The sequence below is a fragment of the Tubulanus polymorphus genome, chromosome 4 (genome assembly GCF_964204645.1).
Source record: "Tubulanus polymorphus chromosome 4, tnTubPoly1.2, whole genome shotgun sequence".
NCBI classification, from domain to species: domain Eukaryota; kingdom Metazoa; phylum Nemertea; class Palaeonemertea; order Tubulaniformes; family Tubulanidae; genus Tubulanus; species Tubulanus polymorphus.
Window position 1 is genome coordinate 22,229,895 of NC_134028.1, and position 17,177 is coordinate 22,247,071.

A 17,177-nucleotide genomic window follows, 5' to 3' on the forward strand; every position below is an offset into this window, starting at 1 on the left:
ATAAGGAATGATCCCTTAGTTAACTTTGAGTCAGATCTTAACTCACAACTGTCGAACTGGGTCCAGGAGTTAGATCTGAGTAAACTCAAGTCAGAATTGTCGAACCAGCTCCAGTTTAGCTATTTTGAAAATGCTTAGTGAAAATGCTTCCTTATGGGTCCTAATTTTGCTGGAAAGTACTTCTTTTTCATTCAGGGAGTCCTTCCTTTTGGGTCTAAAATTGCTGAAAAAGTCCTTCTTAGTACTTCTTTTTGTCCTGGCCTTACCACTGAAAACCCTATTTTCGATATTCTCTAATTCAATTTTCAGGGATAATGGAGTAAAAGCAATCGAAAACCTGATGTTGAAAAGAGGACGGTTTGATTACATACTGTTAGAAACGACGGGATTAGCCGATCCAGGTTGGTGTCAATTCAAGAACGAGTTCACTTATCGTGAATATATATAAGATTGCGCTTGCCTCTGTTTATCGCGCGCCCGTCAGACACAATGTTTTCAATTTTCCTGACTCCAATTCATGCGATGACAACCTATTGTCGCTCCAACTGCCCTGGAATTAATTTTCCGCTGGCAAAATTGATTGGACATTGAGCAAAACCCACTGTTGGTGATTTAATACATCTAGTTAATTCTAGTTAATAAAATTTGACTAAACTTCATCATCAGAAAAACAAAAGTAACTTACCCTGAGACAAACTGAATATTAATTTTGCGTTCTTGAAATAATTTTAGTTCTCTTAGAGACGGAATCAAGGCTTTTGGAAAGTACTCGATCTGTAATGATTTCTTTAGTTCGTACATTCATCTACCCTGGTAGACACAATCAGAGCTAAAAATCTTGACTACGCTCATCCGACTGAAGCCATCCTCCCCTGCCAGGGATTCAAACCTGATGGCATCGTGGAACGAAACCCTGCCACACTAGTTTGAGTGCACAGTACACGCGGCTTAGATGATGTCCATTATTAGCCAATCGGATATCGCGTTTTACTTCAGCCCGGGTTGTTTTTCCATTTGTAGTTTTTCCGTCTAATTTGCCTCAGCGATTATACACTGGGCATTCTGATAGGTGCCTGCGCATGTACCTGCTCACCTGGTCTAGTGTGGCAGGTTGTGTGCTGTGACTGAGTCTAGTGATGCCACCAGGTTCGAATCCCTGCCGAGGGAAGATGGCTGAAGCGGAGTTTACTGTTGTAGTATTACGGGCTGTCAACCTGTGTTAACCCTTTCAGTGCGTCTACACCGCACTGCGGTGTATTGATGTAATTAGTAATTACTAATTATCTCTCTTGAAAGATGGCAGCACCTGTCAAACATAGTGAAATATTAGTAACTAACGATACACCGCGGCGCGGTGTAGACGCACTACAGTGGTATTCCCATTATTCAACACACTAGGGTGGAATTTTTCAGAATTTTCAAATTATCTTCAGCACTATGGGGTATTAATTAGCCAGCACTGAAAGGGTTAACCTATGTCACGATAAAATTGCATTTTGTCCTTTCAACAGGGCCTATTGCAAGTATTTTCTGGATTGACGATGAACTTTGCAGCGATGTTTTTCTCGATGGTAAGTCGCAATTGATAAGGTATTGACACACACCACCAGATGGTGTTACCAGTTCATCTTTATCAGTTCATTATTCAACTTAATACTTTCATTTAATCTCTCCAAAATCAAAGTATCATCAAAAGAGACTTGATAAACATACAAGATCAGGCAAAAGATATGATACCTTGCTTCTCATAATTTGCCGAGTCACTTTTGTAAACTGTGATGAAATTTCAGTTCATTGCTATAATTGCTGGGTCTGTTAATGTTAGCTTGATCCCGATTTGAAAAAAAGGGTTATGTACAGGGTAGATACGCGGCTGGCCGAGTCAACTTTAAAGCCAGGCACAAATGAGAAACAAGGTATCAATATTTCTTTACTTTTCGTCTCGGTGTTTGGTACGAGAAGACCGATTAACTACTAGCGCCAGCTGATGAATCCTCGCTTGCCACAGTAACACTGCCTGATCGTCCTTTTAATGCATCATTGAAGCGTCTGTTTTGATTTCCGATTTGTTTTATTTTAGGTATTGTGACTGTTGTTGATGCTAAATACTGTCTCCAGGTATGATCTTATAGCTCTGATAAAAATCACGGCATTTTACAATAATGCCAATGAGACATTTACTGTACATAGCAATCCAAGAAAAGATACACCAATGATATTAGGGTTAAGAGCATACATAGCAGGCCAAAGAGTTAAAAAGACTCTACAAATAATTCTTTCTATGAAGTTAAGTTTTAAGATTACTTTTAAAACATTCCTCCATGTGACTCTCCCTGATACTTTTGGGAAGCTCTTTCCACAATGCTGGAGCTTCTAAATTACGCGCTTTATTTCCAACCGCGGGATCCAGTGCTGTAGTTCTCGGTTTAGTTATAAGATTACAGTAGACCGTAGGAAAATTAGATTTTGCCTCAGTAGGCAAAAAATTCAAATATTTTACCCACGCAGCCAATCGTCGCTGCGTTTTACATTAAGTGTCAAGCCGGTGTCTGTGTAGCTAAACTTCCAGTAACTTAATCATAACGAATATTAATCAATTATTTTTTGCTTGTTTTGCAGCATCTAGCTGAGCAGCGACAATCTGAAACCGACATCAACGAATGCATAAGGTTTGACAATTTTCTCTAGGCACATTTCATACTTATATTACGCATCATAATTTGCATTGATTATGAAAAGAATATGATATTTCACCGGTCTCCGCCCGTCAATTGTTGGTTCACATGTTTATGTGAATCCTGGTGGTAGTTTCTTATGTGGCCTGAAAAAACTCTCAAACGAATTTTCTCTGGTCGCATTTCATATGTAATTAGCATCAAATCGAAAAAAGAAAATGTTTCACTGGTCTCTTTGTTAATGTTAGGGGCTTGATTTTCTCCCCTCAAGAAAACTGTCAAACCTGCTCATAATACCGCGGTGCTCGATGGGTTAAGGGGAAAACAAAGATCAGAAACTGCTGATGATAATGGTCGACTTGATCGAAGAAGAATTGATAAATTCAACATTTTGCGATCAATTTCAGACAGATTTCGTTGGCGGATGTATTGATATTGAACAAAATCGATCTAGTCAGTGATGAGGAACTCTTAAAACTACAATCGGAAATCAGGTGAGGAGATTCGCATCAGCGCTCACTAAAGAATCACTCTAAATCTATTGAATTCTAGATTCTCAATTTGTGTGATTATTTCGTATCATCGATTAGTAGAAATCAAATTTTTTGTTTGTTTTCATGAATTACGTATCATCTAAAGTATATTCTAACTTTAATTTCAGGGCGATAAACAGTTTTGCAAAACTGATCAAGACTGAAAGATCAAGGTATACAGTAGACCCCGATTAATCGGGATCAATCTAGATATTATTTACGGTCTCTACCAAAGACATATTTGAAAATTATTGTAATTAATTTAAAAAAAAAATGTTTTTATTTCTCGTCAGGGTCGACTTGTCAACAGTTCTCGATTTGGAAGCTTATACAGGAGGCGAAACCAGGTAAAAACCCATTGAGCTGTTTAGAGAGTCCTTCCGTGGCATTGATTTCGAGCCCGATTGTATCACCCAGATTTAGTATACGGTTCTAGATGGTTTCGCCCTCTGGTCACTTTGTTTTACGTATTGACTTGGGCGCCGTCTGCTGGAAATTGAAAAGAAAAAAAAATTTTCTTGTAGCTTTGTCCATTGCAAAAAATATATTTCTCATACTTCAATTATTAAAGCGATTCAGCTTCAGTCGAATTGGGACTGCACTTATCAGAAGTCGTGGTCATTGATCATCCTTTAAGGAAAATTTGCATTAAAGTATGAAAGTAACAACCTGGATCGCACATGACCCTTGAACCTCTCACAAGTTCTTGCCTTCAAATCACACATTTTAAATCTTCTTTTCTAGCATCGAAAGAGCGAAAACAATCCAACAAAAAGCAAATAGCGATGAAACATCTCATATCGACAAGGTTAGTATATACAGTAGACTGTGCACTTGCCTCGAATCTTCAGTAGACTCCGCACTTGCTTAAAATCTACACTAGACTCCACACTTGCCTCAAATCTACAGTAGACTGTGCACTTGCCTCAAATATACAGAAGACTGTGCACTTGCCTCGAATCTACTGTAGACTCCACACTTGCTTCAAATCTACAGTAAAACTGTGCACTTGCCTCAAATCACCAGTAGACTGTGCACTTGCCTCGAATCTTCAGTTGGCTCCGCAGTTGCCTCGAATCTACATAGACTGTGCCCTTGCCTCGAATCTACAGTAGACTCCACACTTGCCTCAAATCTACAGTAAAACTGTGCACTTGCCTCGAATCATCAGTAGACTGTGCACTTGCCTCGAATCTTCAGTTGGCTCCGCACTTGCCTCAAATCTACAGTAGATTCCGCACTTGCCTCGAATCTCGGGGGACTGATCAATACTCTCAGAGGTACATGAATTCTGGGGTAGTTGGAGCAGGTGTTGTTATCGCGATGAATTGGGAGTAAGATGATCAGAAATCAATTGACAGGCGGACACGTGATAATCCCCGGGAGTCGACTGCGGTGTAAACACAGTCTACTGCATTTTTATCGACAGAAAAAACCTACCCCAGTCGCCAAAGTGTCTCACAAACGCTAAATAGCAGTACGATTACTGATTTAATGAATGCATGTTTAACATTGTTGACACTTCTCTCATAAAGTGACTTACTGAAAATTATTGTTCTATGAACTCATTTTAAACTAACAAAATATTTCGAATGAAATTATGACACTCCGCCATACGATGTACATGTACAGTATTCGGGATAGCACAACGTGTTCTGCACTATTCGTCAAAATGCGATCGAAAGTTTTTTCTAAAAAAATGTTTTTCTTCATCTATTATTCTAATGCTATAGGCTTACAAAAAATATAAGAACACGATCGATCTTTCATCTTCTTGGCGAAAAATGTATCAAGCATATTTATCGTGATCAATAGAAACTTGCCACATACAGTAGTAGTAAATATCTTCAAATGAAATTTAATTTCTTTGAAAAAAAGGAATTTTTCTCTTTTTATTGCAATATTTTTGATTCAACTTTTTTCCCCAGGACGTAAAGTGCAACATCGATCCAAAATTTTTTGTGGTATGTTTTTGTCGTTGAACAAATCGTATTAAGTACATTTTTTTGTGTCATTTTACCTGTCGAAAATATTCCTGGTAAACAAGTATAACGAGATAGGTGGGGGCCAATCACATTTAGCTGCTCATTCACTGCCTGTATATGCACACACCTTACAAGTAGGTATATATCTAGAGTAAAACAGGCCTCGACGTCTCTTTCTCTTTGAATGCGCGCAAATCGCATTAAAAATCACAGGACGAAATGAGCAGCTGAATTCGTTGTTCTTTTCGGTAATTCACGAACAATGGACAATTGAATGTCGAAAACGTCGAAAAGAGCATCGTAAAAATGGTTCGGGTGGGATGGGTTTAGAGAGCGGCTCAACTTTTTATCGTTTCGAGTATCGCGCCCGTTTGGATGAAGCGTCCGTGTTTAGGTTAGAGAACTCTCTCGAACGCACTTCGTTCGGTTAAAGTGGCCGCCGGCTGCTGCGGACTTTTCAAATGTACGGCGACGAGTGAGCTAAAATGATGATTTTCTCAATCGGTCATTGAAATTTTTTTTTCTCTTTACCAAAAAATATAGCGTTATGTTGTAATAAAAGATTCTCGTTTCGAGTGGACTGGCTGACCTCGCGGTTGAATTCGGCTGGCGTGCATTTTATCGATTATATTGCAATTGACGAAAGCAAACCGCCGAAGGTTAATGCCCGCCCTGCAAATTGGACGAATTATTCGGGAAAAAATGTTCAACCGATTCTCGGTTATTCAACTTCTGAACAATGAACCGCCTCTTACTCGTTAGGGTTGGAACCATTCATACGTCGCACACGTGCGATTGCTAAAATCAAATTCATCAACATACTTAGAAAGGCTTAACGCAGTCACTGGGCCCTTGTACTGCCGTTTGAAGCGGCAGCGCATTTCTCTGCGCTTTTTGTTGTTACAGCAGTAGTTCCTATTTCTTTCGTAAGATGGAGCTAGGGGCGAAAGAGATTTTAAAGCGTCTTGCATTTTTTTTTTGCATTTGTCTCCTGAGTGGTCGGTCTCGGTATTTTTCTATAGTGTTTTATTTGAACGTATATTTCTATGCACGCAATGTCCTAATTAGTTACTTGATTAGTTCTGTTTGTCCATTTAAACAATTGAATTTTTTATTATTTTACTGTGTTAAATCCGCAAATTCTGTGTTGTCCCTCTAATAACTGTAATGGGTTTGAATGTGAATAGGATACATTGATAAATATAGAAAAAACAAATTTCTGTGCCTAAATATAGGTCATTTTGCCACCCCTATCGATAATGGTCCACAGAAAAAAAAACATAATCTCGCGTAGAAATAGATGCATTTGATCAGATAAAATGGATATTTCGAAGGTGGCATCACCCTCTGTAAAAAGACCAGCTTGAACTTGTTTTTAACGCGTTGCAGTTCGCATTAATTTCATGAAATATTCACGTGTGGCTTTGACGCATTTGCGAACGTGTTGTCTTTTTGAACGAATATTCCGCGCGGTGTCGAGCGTTTTGAAAATAATTATCGAATAGTGTTATTCGATTAGTTCGGTGATTGTTCATATCGTCTGCCGCCGTCAAAACGGTAAAACCGGCTTTTTGATGAAGAGCGCATTAAACATTTCATAATTCATGATCTTTGAAAAATTGTGTTTCATTCGACAGCGAATGGTTTGATGTCGAGACAGTCGCTTTCTTTGGATTGCGTTCGTTGACCCGGTTTTTCGGGTTAAATTCGCAGCCCTTGAATTCGATTTCGCCGCAGTATTTGTCGGTAAACGCCGCAGATAGTTGAACTGTGTTGACTTGATTTTCTCGTTGTCACCGATGACGTTTTAAAGGGCTCCGCCGAGAGCAGTTGAGATATTTTATTATTTCGTCCCGAGTACCTTAGTCATTTTCATCGAATTAAATATAGAAAACGACTATAAACAATGAAAGCGCTTTTGTTTGGGCGATCGTTTATTATAGAAGACTTTGCGATTTGTAGAATTACGATTGCATTGTGTTAGGTACGTAGCCCATCAGCCGGGATCTCTCGTAAAAACGTACCGACTACATATATTTTCTTCATCAATTCCTGGCTATCGGTTACAAATTTCCTGGTGTCCTGAAGTTTTGTTACAAGGTTGTAGAACATTTGAGTAGTCATTCAAATGATTCATCACAAGACAAGTTATCGGTTATAACTAACTGATTTTCTGGTGTCCTGAAGTTCGTTGTTTTTTTTTTAAGTAAAAATTAATTTTATTAAACAAGTCAATGGTATAAACAAAATAAATACATATTGGAACATCGTTTATAAATATAAAATTTGTTACAATTTCTTGTGGAAATAAAATATTATTATTAAACATGCTAAGGTCCAGAGGACATAACAAGCAATTACAATTATTATTGAAATGACAGTGACATTTGACGGTGATCAAAAATTAATAAATGCACATAAACTGATGATTACACTAAAGGATGATGATAATTATAGTAATGATAGTAGCAATGAGTTGTAACAATAAAAGTAGTAGTACTGATGAATAATAACATAAGATGATAATGAATAATAGTAGTTCGTTGAAGTTCGTTGTGACGAGGTTCCAATGTATATAGACATATCGGTTATAACGAACTGATTTTCTGGTACCCTGAAGTTCGTTGTAACGAGGTTAGTTATATGATAAGATAGTTAATTCACTCTAACCAAACCTCTTGGTTATACAAAGAGGATTTTGAAAAATAAAATCGTCATATAGAAGGAAAAATTGATACAAACTTTAACAATATTTACAAATATTGCGGGTGTGATACAACCTTTAAAGGATAAATGATTAGCTTTTTGCGACCAGTTCCACTGTATATAAGCGACGTCTGGTGGAGATATGATAAACCTCTCTCTTTCGATGTTGATGGGGCTCGCGGAATATTCTCGTATTTTTAAGCAGAGTTTTAATGGCGGTCTTCTACTCCAACCGTCTGCGGAGTAGTTTAAGTATAAATACATCGAAATCGCGATTACAATAGCATTTGCGCGTCGAAGTGCGTTTAAAATGTTACGACTTACGATGCCGGGTTCACGTCAGTCAGTCATCGATTCGTGATTGAAGTAGCGCCGCCGAGCTCTAAACGCCGCCTGAACAGCTCAACTTCAACTCGACGAAAACAATGCCATTTCGACTGGATGCCATTACAACATACGCGTCGACAATAGAAACGATTTTGATATCGGTAGCAGTTAGACATAATTATTTACACGCACGCGTTTCAACTTTTGACGACTGAAAGTCGGCGTTTCTGATCAGCCAGTTAGACTTTGCTGCTTCAAGGCCAGATTCCAGGAGTTCGATTGTCGTGCTCTGTATTATAGACATTGTTTCATATTGGACTTGCAGTCAGGAATTGCAGTCAACACTGTGACTTGCGCGCCCCTGACATCCGATATGACGCGCTGCGAGATGCAAAACGTCGGCACCGTATAACCGGTTACAAGAAATGACAGCGGCCAGTGTAAATATATTAGAAAAACGCATTTATATTTTATATCGTGTTTTCTTTTCGAAACAGGACCCGAAATACATTCAACATATAGAAATTACAAGTGAATGTGTTGAATTGTAGAAATAACAATTTCCAGATGTTAGAATTTATAGAAATTACAAGTGGAATGTATTGAATTATAGATCTTCCAATTTGAAGATGTTAGAATTGATAGAAATTACAACTGAATGAGATGACTTATAGATCTTAGATTTTTAAGATGTTAGAATTTATAGACATTACAATTGTATAGGTGTTTTAGATATATAGAAATAAGAAGAAGCGGTTGAGTTACTAGAAATCAATCTGTTTATCAGTTTGTTGTATTTACGAGTATAATTATCTCTTGCCGGTAGAGTGAATTGGCCACCCTCCGATCTTGCGCGATGTCCAGCGGTTTTCGCGGGTTTTGTTTTCGCTTTATTTCGACCCCCGCCCGGCGGGTGTTGAGAGTGAGTGGTGCGGTCACTTACAGCCTGAAGCTGCACTGGCAGTATCCGGGCCACTTATCCATCCGCTCGATTCAATATAGAGAGATGTTTTCATTCTGCTGCTGATATCAATCCCGCGATTTCAAGTGTTTATTTGTCCGAATCGATGTTGATTTTACGAAATTTTCTGTTGTTATTTCGGCGCTTATTTTAAGCGCGGAGGTAGTCGTCGACCCAGCAACGTTTCATTAGTAGTAATTCCAGTCGCTGTGAATTAAACCTCCGAAAATCCCTTGTTGTTTTTTCGTTTCCTTTCCTTTGTTCGCCTTTTGTCGAATTTTACTTAGTCCACTTCGTTATAGATCCGGATTTTTACGAATGACCAGTGTTTTTTTTTGTTTGGTGACAATCAGAAATCGAGCTCGGTCTTTTCAAAAATCCATAGCCCATCAGACTTGGAAACGACAAGTAGAATGCTTCGGGCAACCAATCTTGAAATGGCCTCCAAAAATTCGAATTCATTTTATTCATCATAAATCAAAAGTAAACGATTGTGAATGAAAAAAAGGATTAACAATAAAACGATGAAGGAAATAGAGGAACAATATAAAATATCTAATATATTCATACAATATTCTAATATATACATTTAATATTCTTTATGCAATATTTACAAGTCAACGATATATCAATTTGGCCGTATTCAAGAAAATTGATTTGTTACGATCGACGAAGGCCGGATGAAGAGCATCTGGGTTCATAGATTTCCGATGTTATATTTAATTCTTATGTTATCTTTAAGTTTACAGTATAGGTAAAAATGAGTTTCGATAATATCTTTCCAATAACTTTACAGTGAGGGTGGATACAGGTTGATTGAGCGATGAAAGATTACGACGTGGCATTCGGAATTTCACCATTGCTGATTTCAATGAGTGGTGTCTTTTAGAAATGATAAATATGATTCGAGCTTGGGTTTAGATTTAACCGTTCTAATAATAGTTATAACGGCTGTGAATTGGATCGTCGATGAAAAACCCCCGAATTGATTAGAATACAGTTCTAGTTGTTCTGGTTATATTTGGATTGCGCCCTAGATTTTCCCATACAGCTGGATAGGAGTGGTTTTGAGTACGTAAAGAACGGCCCACCATCCAAAATCTAACCTCTATCTCTGTAAAAACCTAACCCTGCTCGATTCGGGTGCGAACTAAAAACGTGCGAAAACGCCGAAATGATTGATCGGGACTTCAAGAATTTTAGTTGGAAACTTGTGTCAGGTTAATGCGGCAAGGATTTTATTTACAATAAATGTTTATCTTGGCCGGGCAAACTTCATCGGAGCTGCTCTACGAGCGCAGCCGGTAAAACCATCAACATGCCTCGCCTGTCAGTCTTCGCATCTGTTCTCGTCGTGCCAGTTATTCGTAAACGATACAGTACGAAAACATACAAACGCCGCTTTAGGATGACAAACGTGCGATGGGGGTAAAGTAACCATAGATCGGATCAGACACATTTCGCGAGCACCCCGACCGAAGAGCGGCCCGTTAATCGAGGTCGGGATGTCTGCGGGAGGTTGACTGGAACAATCAGTTTTGATCAACTGGGCGTAAATTGCCAATAAAGCAAAGTAAACTGAAAGATATCGTCAGAGATAACATAGTTGCTTTACCCCGCGGTGAAATATTTCACTTATAACCGCGCGCTCGCATTCCCCGCCGCAGTTTTGAAACGGTGTTGTTTTATGTCAAGTCGTGACGATTGACGAAACATATTCGAAGCAGTCGGTGTAGAAAAGCGTTCGGTTTAGAGTCGGTATTTGAAATCTAATCTTGGCTCGATCAGTTTTTAATTCGGCACAATTCCAGGGGATCGCAGTCCTGTAACCATTGTCGCAGTGGGAAGGAGGCGACTTAGTTTGGGGTACGCGTGGATCTAGCCTAGGATTCCGAGTACTGTTCAGCTGTGGAAGGGCGCCTATCGTCGGAAATTCTGAATCTTTATGGCTCTGAGATGCAGTCTGAGTACATATAGGGCATCAAATACATCCTTTAACCCACGTATTCACAGGATATATTATTCATAAAAGAAATAAAAAGTTTATCCATTTTCGATTATTCAAATTGGTCATTTTTAATTACTACTACCAGTGTTTGAAAATTAATAGAAGGGCACTTCTAGAAACGTGAGTACCGCTCCAGCGGTAGCACGGTAGGCTGGAACCGCCCCTGATTGTCAAATAGCCATCATCTCTTCAAGTTGTTGTGGGTTCAGACAGTGATATATATTTTATGATCTGTGCTTCGCTACGTTTTAAAAACCTTTGGGCAGTTTTGGCTCAAAGGTTAGCTAAATTCTCTAGTAAAACAATGAACTTTTATTTTCACTTTGTCCGTGTCGAATCTTGGGTCATTTTCCTCAATACAGGATGCAACAAAATCAGTTTTCTCTGCTAGAGATGTCTGCGTTTTTTTCTACCGCATTATGATAATGACTGTAGCTATTGCGGCGGATTTGCTGAGCCGGTCCCTCGTTCTGAATGCACAGCTGTTGCTCCCCTGGAAGTTACTCTTTCCGCAGTAAATGAGTTGTGACAAATTGCTGTATGTTTGAACAAATTGGAACAGCGAGAACTAACACCTTCGAGAGATAATATATACAACGGGCTGTCAACTCGACTCAATCTACCGTAACTGATGGGTTTATCTAAAAAACAACCTTAGTCTAATATACCCAGAAACATTCATGCACACTCGTACTTATAAACTAGTAAATTATACGGATGTTTTATTTACGAATTGACTACAATAAGAGATTGAAGGAAATACGCAATTATTGAAAGATAAAAAGCTGGACAAACTGGTGACGTTGAAATATAGCTGTTAGTCCCTCTTTTATTGGGGTCCTTGGCGTCAATATGTTACCTAATAGGAATGCTGTTTGGGACGTGAATATCCAAGATGATTAACTGCCTGCGTAACCATTGCGGCATAAAGGAATTATCCTTCATATTTGGCTGGGAAAAACAAAACCTGGGTCCTTGAGCAAAACGGCTGCGCATCGAGTACAAATCTCGAGACAGATATCAGTGCCGAATAGGAAATAAACCCTTACTTATAATATGGGGCGGGGGTGGGGTAGTTTGGCGCCCTGGACAAACAATCAAACAATTCCACGTGTTCAAGAAGCGCCTCGATAAGTCCGTGGACTCTATAACAATTGAGAGTCCATGATAAGTCGAACCAGAATTCGCCACTTTTTGCAAATGGCTTAGTTTATCCAGATGTCGGTGTAATTAGTAATTTTTTACCAACTCGGAAGCAATCGTTCATTTACAATTTCCTAGTTTAATTAACAAAAACAAAAACGGTTCGGTTTTATTTTTTCTATCGTTGACGGCGGTGATGAGTGATAGGGGGTTGTGTACACGCGGGGTTGGAGCGGGAATCTATCTGCTGAAGATCAACCAGTCAATCAGTGTGCAAAAAACTATCAAATTGTTTATTTGTTTTCTCATGTTGCGAATGTAACTTGTAAAGGAAACCCGTCGAGTCCCCATATGGCAACCACACTCTCCATCGGGGTGTGTTGAGCGTGCTCGCAGTTCCAAGCCACGAAAATGCTCGTTGCATTCCGTACGAAACTTGGTAATGAAAATGGACGCTCTTCACTATAAAATCAGGGCCAGCGGAAGCTAGTAAGACATTAACCGCGCAGAAGTTCGAGCCTATTTTTTTCAGAGCGTTCAGGGGTTACCGCGGAGAAATTATTCCGAAGGACCTGGGGCTATTTGAGACATTCGGTATCACGATTCAGGTCGATTTAATCACCTTGTTCGTGATTGTTTACGGATCATAATGTTTAGAGACGCAGTCGTTACGCGTAGTCGATCACAAAATATGTTTTCAAAAGAATATCATAGGCATAACTATTGGCCCTGGTCAAAGCCGCCCGTAAAAATGATCGAGTTTTGAAAACCTCCAGTTTTTGAAGTTGCTGATTTTTCGTTTGAAGAAATCTGACCAGCTCTGGCGCGCGCGCAAAGTAAGGGAAATGTTTTCGCCGAAAATCATATTTTTACAAACGAGGCGGCGAAATCGAACTGGGAAACCGAACCGCTTGTGTCTGTTTGGGAAAAAATTAGCCTAACCCAGTAAACAGTTGTCTGAAAATGCGAGTGTGTTACGCGTGTGTGTGGCCTCAATGAACTAGCTCTCTCATCGCTCACATCTGGATACCATAAGCCGCACCTGTTAGTATCGGTCTACGATGTCGAGCACTAGGGGGCAGTACGATCGCAGCGATATGCGCGCTTTTCAAGAGAATATATTCTTTTTGTCGTTCTTCTTTTTTTTCATCGTACCTGTAAATCCCACAATTAAACGATAAAGCAAAAAAAAAACATCTAAGCTTTTTGTTGCCAGTATATTTCGCCTATTTCATAAACAACTGTAGCATCCAGATGGGCTGAGATGATGGCGGCTCTTGAATTGTTGTTTTTTGAGGTAACTATCGCTATATTCGCATGTGTTAGCAATTGACATAAAAGTTTTGCCCTGCAACAATGCCGTCAGGATTGTATGGATATGGACTTTAGTTGAAAATCGAAATTAACAGTTAACCTGAAAGTTGATTGACGCCTTAAACAAATAACGCATATATTACTTAATATTGTCGACAATAGATAATTTAATACTGATTAACCATTGCGAAGGATCCATAAAGTTATTGTGAATTTGAATATTGATAATTTAATGAATTGACCGGCAACCAGTCTATTCCAGATACATTGATGACTTACGTGCACATCCTTTCAAAAATAATTACGAATACGTACCACAAATATGATAAGAGTTATGAAATATATAGAATCACATAATAAAAGCCAAAAATTCACAATTCTAATTGTTATATGAATCGCAGATATCGATGAAGTAATGCGCATCGACGCACGCAAAACGCCTTAAATAACGCATACAGGTATCAATGTATATAAACATCAGTGTAACGGTTTTTACGGCGTCAAAAAATTTTATACACCGACAAATCTTCGACACTAATTACGAAACATTTCGGATACGCGTATAGCAGCAGAAGGAAGCCCCGGTATGCGAGGGCTGTCGGATGACTAAACGTTGAATCGCGGCCGCGCGTTTCTGCGAAACGCATCTAAACTCTCGGTGATGAATGGGTGTTTTGTACTGCTGTCAGAGCGAAAGTGTTTATGCGGATATATTTTAGTTTAATTAGATAAACAGATACGAACGAAGTTTACGAAACCGACCATGTGTTTCGCTTACCTAAGAATATTACACCGACCGCTTCTGCAAATGTTTAGTTTGCCTAAGAACGCGGTCTATTGACTCGGGCCGTTAATTGTTATAAACTATCTACACTTAGAAAGATTCGCTCCGTTTATCAACTGTATATGTTTGCTAGTAAAAGCATTTTGAGTTATGACTTACCTATAATATTGATAGGGGTAACAAGACTCGGTTTTAGATGCTGTATATTTGCTCGCGTGATAGGGCTGAAAAAATGATACCTTGTTACCCCTTTCTGCTTAGCTTAAAATGACCCCACCAGCCGGCCATCTATCCTCTATATACATTAATTATTGATTAAATCTATTTGTGACCTATTTACCAGGCAGCTATATAGAAATTAACTGATTTATACGAATTTTGTTGTATTTTACAAAAATGACCCGGCCGATTAGGAGAAACAAGGTATTACTTTTTTTTAAACCTATCTAGGTTGCGTGAACTGGTTTCCTCGGTTGAAACCACCAATAAATTGGCCCAAGCATGGACTTTAAAAAGAGTTCATGGCCCAAGTACGCCCGAGATTATATTTCCCCACATCTGTTGCAAAAACGATGTAAAAAAGGTCGCTGAAAATGGCGACAGCTTGCAGTCGCTGTAGTTCAAGAGGTAGAACACTTGACAGACGGCCAGTATATACGTTCGACTCCGGCGTGGAGAATATCTTTTTTCCCTAATTTTATACCGCCTACAGTTACCCGATCTAAGTTCAGCGTGGTGAAGGACGCGGACTCTAATGTTCTCTGGTTATCCACGGATACATGTCAAAAATTTTTTTCGACGCCGTAAAACGGTTACAATAATGTTTATATACATTGATACCTAAATAGACCAGGAGCCTTTGATATGCCGCTGCAAACTGGACTGAGACAGACTTATTCTATTGAGTCCATGCTAAATTTAATATGCGTTATACGTGTAAAAATATATACATATTCATCTAAATGGATGCTATTTTAATTTCAGAGTGTCAGCACTGTAACGGTGCAAGTTGCCGGGCAACTGGATCCCGATAGGTTCGACGAATTTCTACAGAATCTGCTCTGGGAAAAACAGCTGATCGGAAAAGGCGACAAGCCGATGGAGATATTTCGATTGAAGGTATGTATGGCCTCCAAATTTCCGCAGCTGTCTACACGACTACTATTTGCGAGTAGTTACTACGCTTTTTAAAAGCTCGGCTTCTCCCAATGATATAGAGAGAATACCTCTCACCCCATCAGAACAATTTCTGGTTTTTGTTCATTGGGGAGCCCATATAACCAGCTATCCCACCAGATGGTGAGACGAGCAGTAGGCCGTCCGTTGTCAAAATTATTTCATGTTCATTGAACTTTGAACTGGATTTTTAGACTCCCGAATCCATACGTTATCACAGCACCCACCAAATATACAATACTTTCATTTTTCTACTCGGCATTTTTCTATATCGGTAAAGTTTTTCATAAATAATTGATGCATGTAGGAGCAAAATTCATTCAGACTTAATTGAAATGTAGAAGACATCGAACGCCGACGACCAACGATCTACTAGCGACACCTGGCGAATCCTCGCCTGCCATACGTGGAATCCTCGATTGCCACAATAGCGTGGCGGGTATCCCATTATGGAAATATGATGTCAAATAAATTACTCTCCTTTTTTGCGAAAAGCTAATTACAATTAGAGATATCAGGAAGCAAGTGTGGTCTGCGATTTATACGCGAAAAATATATTATTATATGAAAAATTATATTAGAGTTATTTGCGTAAAGACGTTTAATATACGCTCTAATAGTATTGCAGATGTTCCGTATCGATAGATAGACACGCCCATACGACGCGTTGATTAGGAAAATGATATTTCATATTTGATAGTGACTCGTCGTCGTCGTCGCCGTCGTCGTGTATAGCGTGGGAATGATCTACTGTCAACGAGTACAAATATTTTATCATCAACCCCCGCTCTTCTATAGCACTTACCGAGTACATATATATATATATATATATATATATATATATATATATATATATATATATATATATATATATATATATATATATATATATATATATATATATATATTAAACCCAGTTCAACTTCGAGCTAATGATATTTCTATTCAGCGGTTGTCGTTTTGAATATTTTTTTCACTGTTTTCGATTGTGTTTTACTCTTCTTTTTTGGTCGTTGACATATCGCGCCAAGCGTATTTTTTTCGAGGGGCCGGCCGCTTTCTTGGAAGTTCGGGGTCTATTCTAGAAAAAAACCTCGCCGACTTAATCTATCGTTTATCTAGTGCGTCCCAACACACCTGATTGTTTTTCGCGCATGGAGGATGAAAGATAAGGACATTGATTTGTCTTGAATCGGCCATCTTGTCTGGCTTGTGTATCGGGGCGGGGGGGGGGGGGTAAAATTAAGGCTGAATTTATTGCAAAGTATCCCAATCAGAACTGGAGACAAGCCGTTCACGCGTAACAAGAGATAACCAGGACCCGGTTCTACAGTTCTGAGTTAAGATTTGACTTAGAGTTGACGCATTGAAAATTAACTAATTTCAACTCGGAACTAACTCTTACTCACGGCATTTGAACTGGATCCAGGGGATTCAAAAACTTCAAGGGTCTGCCTGCCATATTAATCACTTATTGCGTGTGACCACCAATATGGCGTATAGCGCATGACTGCGAGACTTATACAACCGACAATATAGCTCTGATTTGATCCATCGCTGATAGC

General features: G+C 39.0%; 1 protein-coding gene across 3 annotated transcripts in view; it reads left to right on the forward strand.

Annotated features, from left to right (window-relative positions):
• The window catches only part of LOC141904261 (zinc-regulated GTPase metalloprotein activator 1-like), a 54,342-nt gene that overhangs the window by 14,781 nt on the left and 22,384 nt on the right, over window positions 1-17,177 (forward strand). For all 3 annotated transcript variants that reach the window (XM_074792832.1, XM_074792830.1, XM_074792831.1), the window contains exons 4-12: window positions 310-401; window positions 1,512-1,571; window positions 2,081-2,118; window positions 2,620-2,669; window positions 3,083-3,169; window positions 3,337-3,381; window positions 3,502-3,555; window positions 3,953-4,016; window positions 15,421-15,555. In XM_074792832.1, coding sequence (XP_074648933.1) covers window positions 310-401; window positions 1,512-1,571; window positions 2,081-2,118; window positions 2,620-2,669; window positions 3,083-3,169; window positions 3,337-3,381; window positions 3,502-3,555; window positions 3,953-4,016; window positions 15,421-15,555 — 625 coding nt within the window. The remainder of the gene's footprint in view (window positions 1-309; window positions 402-1,511; window positions 1,572-2,080; window positions 2,119-2,619; window positions 2,670-3,082; window positions 3,170-3,336; window positions 3,382-3,501; window positions 3,556-3,952; window positions 4,017-15,420; window positions 15,556-17,177) is intronic.